Source organism: Phoca vitulina, unplaced genomic scaffold (assembly GCF_004348235.1).
Source record: "Phoca vitulina isolate PV1807 unplaced genomic scaffold, GSC_HSeal_1.0 scaffold36, whole genome shotgun sequence".
NCBI lineage: Eukaryota > Metazoa > Chordata > Mammalia > Carnivora > Phocidae > Phoca > Phoca vitulina.
Genome location: NW_022589739.1, coordinates 4,079,865 through 4,083,643, shown reverse-complemented (window position 1 = coordinate 4,083,643; position 3,779 = coordinate 4,079,865). Strand labels below are relative to the sequence as shown.

General features: G+C 34.9%; 1 protein-coding gene across 2 annotated transcripts; it reads right to left on the bottom strand.

The window, feature by feature from the left end:
* Window positions 1-298: 298 nt before the first annotated feature.
* On the bottom strand, window positions 299-3,176 carry PTH (parathyroid hormone). 2 transcript variants are annotated; one of them, XM_032427201.1, is made up of 3 exons: window positions 3,113-3,176; window positions 1,027-1,117; window positions 299-894 (listed from the first exon to the last, which is right to left on the bottom strand). In XM_032427201.1, exons 2-3 carry the CDS (start codon window positions 1,110-1,112, stop codon window positions 633-635), a joined length of 348 nt encoding a protein of 115 aa, XP_032283092.1. In that variant the 5' UTR covers window positions 1,113-1,117; window positions 3,113-3,176; the 3' UTR covers window positions 299-632. The 2 variants fall into 2 exon arrangements, with proteins under 2 accessions (XP_032283092.1, XP_032283091.1); XM_032427200.1 differs by lacking the exon at window positions 3,113-3,176 and adding an exon at window positions 2,981-3,059 and having other exon boundaries at window positions 322-894.
* Between the last annotated feature and the right edge of the window lie 603 nt (window positions 3,177-3,779).

Sequence of the window (3,779 nt, the reverse complement as noted above, 5' to 3'; positions counted from 1 at the left end):
AAAATCCTGTTCTTTGAAATTTGGGATCCAGACTAGTGTGTAGACAAATGCTTTTTCAAGTTTTGGACCACTTTCTGCCTTTCCTTACTGAGCATTTCCTTTCCTGAAATGAAGAGGACAATAGTATCTAGCTAGTGGGGATTCGAGGACCTAGTACTTTGGTAGTATTAAAAGGATGTCAAAATATGGGAATGTGAGACACATGATTAAAAAAACATCTTGCATTATTCTTCCTACTCAAGAACAATTTAAACATTTTGGTATTACTCATAACCCCAGAAAGCATTCTTATAACAAATGAAAAATACTCAACTTCATTTATTTAAAATTATGATCATTAAACTTTTATTTTACATCATAAGATGGGAGAGGTTAAAAAGGGCAATTTTATTCTTTTATAAATTATGCAAAAACATACTTTAAAAAGAATAAACAATAGAAATAGAATAATTAAAAGAGCTCTTAAATGAATTAAAGTAGAATCAAAATAATCAATTAAAATGTCAGCTATCAGGGCTAGCAATGGATTAGATGTAAATTTTGGTGTTTATTAATCTTAAGAGCTTGAAAATGTTAGCAGCACGTAATATGGTCGCCCAGTGCTGTTTATAGCAGTGCTCTGATATCTGTCATCACTGGGATTTAGCTTTAGTTAATACATCCACATCAGCTTTGTCAGCTTCTCCGAGACTTTTCTGATGGTTCTCAACCAGGACATTGTCTTCCTTCTTCCAGGGCCTCTGGGACCCACCATCTCTGTGCACTATTGGAGCTCCAAGGGCAACAAAGTTGTGCACATCCTGCAGCTTCTTCCGAAGCCATTCCACCCTCTCCATGGAGCTCAGGTGTTTGCCCAGGTTATGCATAAATTGTATCTCACTCACAGATCTCTTCCTGGAGGGAACAGAAAGAGGGAGGATCACTCCATTAGCGAAGTGTCAAGTGTCTCCTCTTCCAGATCATAAAGCCAACCTCAGAAAGCCAATTCCCATGGCCTCACCATGCAGAAGAGGTTACAATACTTACTTAACAGGTTTCCCATCCGATTTTGCAAGAAAACAAATTGCAAACATGACAATCATTACTTTAACCATGTCTTTTGCAGACAGCATCTTCACTAAAAGGAAAAGCAAAAAGAAAGTATTTAAAAATATTTTTAATATGCCAAACTGTACAATTAAATTTATAGTAGTTATCATTACAACAATACAACTGCACAGAGAGTGTTACAACAACTAATTGAATTGGTTTTCATGAAAGACTTTAAGAATCGGCTTCTTTTATTTTACAGATACATTAGTATATATTTTATATACACATAATCCAACTTAGAAATTAGATAGATTAGTTTTCCTTTCTTAAGTATCTTTTTGAGAGTTTTGGGCAAGTCTTAATATATGAATTTTAAGCCACATGAAGAATGGAAAGCCTTCCTTTTTAGAATTTCCTCCCACATTTTATGTTGGTTATGATTAAGTGCCTATAATTTGCTTGAAAATGGCTCGCTCTCTCTCTGTCTTTAAAGATTTTATTTATTTATCTGACAAAGGGTGTACAAGTAGGGGGAACAGCAGAGGGAGAGGGAGAAGCAGGCTCCCCGCTGAGCAAAGAGCCTGACGCAGGGCTTGATCCCAGGACCTGGGATCATGACCTGAGCCAAAGGCAGACGCTTAGCCTACTGAGCCACCCAGGCGCCCTCGTAACCAGGTAAATTACTAATACTGTTTATTTACTTAGCAAATTTCTTTTTTCATAAGTCAACTTCATTTCAGGCACTGCAATAATAACCATAAATACCAACTTAATAGGCTCTGATTTAGAGATTTTTAATGAATTAATGCACACCTCTATCATTAAAAAGAATGTGTTAAAGTATTTTAAAATCATCTAATTAATTACTTGTTTACGGATATAGAGCCCTGACTCCATATGGAATGCTTGTCTGTCTTATTCAACTTATTTTATTAACAGTCTTGTTTGAGTATAATTTTTAGCACTTTCCTCTTTTGCTCATAAGGCTTTTCATCTCAAAATAGAATAGTCTTACCTTAATCTGCATTTCAGTAATTGCAAAGCCTATTATTACAGAAGTGCTTTTTCTTAATGCTTGACGTTCTCTATTTTAACAGACATTGGAGGTCTGTGTACTCATATTTTAAAGGGAAATAGCATCATTTAGAAGTCGCATAAGAAACATAATCTACTACATTTGTTTTCACTCTGTAATATAAAGCTACTGATGGAGGATTGTTCAATGTTGGTTTATGCCAGGAAGAGGCATGGAGCACTGTAGCTAGAGGATAGGAACATTGCTATCCAGTTCTGGTTTTGTCACATTCACCTAGTAACTTAAGACATCTGTCCTTGGCTTCCTTGTTCTTAATAGAGAGAAGAGCTTCGTATAAGAATGCCATGAAAAAGCAAAAGAGCAGTTGTAAAACACACTTAAAATTCATGTACAGTTTTCAAAATAGCCAATTTGGAAAGGCTTTATGTAAAGGGATTATCCAGCAGTAAAACTGAATTTTTCCAACTATAATACATAGATTTGAGCTTTCAATGAGTCATAAAACAGTCTAGATAAGGATATCCTGAAGGACAAATGAATTTTAACACAACTTAATAAATTTGTATTGGTTATTTAAATCAGAATTACTCATTCCTTACTAGACTGTTTTATTTCAAAATTTCAGAGCATATCATGCCAAATTTTAATTATTTTTGTGTAATTTCAGATGAATTTAGAAAAAGCAAGGCATCTCGAAAGACTTGAATCAAAAAAGTTATGATTAAGAGCATTTTAGCAGCATAAATTTATTTTGTACTGTGGCATTATATATTAAACAGAATTCAAACTGTCCCTTAATAATTTACCTTGAACAAACAGCATTTTTATAGAAAATAGTACACGTTATATAATTGCTCAATTATGAAAAAAAATCTCAAATGAAATTTAAAAGAGAAACTAAAGATTACTCACCACGCTATGTCTTGTGACAAGATCTTTCAGGTGTATCGGCAGCTGATGCTTTCTCGAAGTTGAATCAACTTGTGAAAGCTGATGAACTGTAGACCCTCAAGTGTGACTTTTATATACAGGTCTTCCACGCACCAAGAGAAGCTTTTTTCTTGTCACAGATAATGTCACTCCCAATTCTCTAGATTGTAACTATAGGTTCAAAGTCATACACACACCCCTATTGGGCGGTGCCCATCCCTCTCACATCTTAAATAATTGGATATTACAAGGAAAACAATGTGGGCCTGGAAAAAGAGTTTATGCAAAGATTTCTAACAAATATCGAATTATAATTCTGACTGGATTAATGAATTTATATTATAAGAAAGACTGATTTCAAAGGTTAATGGTAAAGTTATTGTTTGAAAGTAAAATCTGAAAATAAGTGTATTCGTTAGAGCCACACTATTGGTATAATTATTGTGAGGATTATAAAGAATCACATTATGTTATTCTTTTTTTTTTTGAAGATTTTATTTATTATTTGACAGACAGAGAGAGAGAGAGCACAAGCAGGGAGAGCGGGTGGCAGAGGGAGAGGGAGAAGCAGGGAGCCCGATGCGGGGCTCGATCCCAGGACCCTGGGATCATGACCTGAGCCGAAGGCAGCCACTCAGCCGACTGAGCCACCTAGGCTCCCCGTCATTATGTTATTCTTACTTTATAAGCCATTTTCAATCAATCCACATTATTCCTGGTCATCTTTCCAAAAAAATAGACATAGTGCTCTTCTTAAAGTGTAAAAATATTTTGAGAAAAT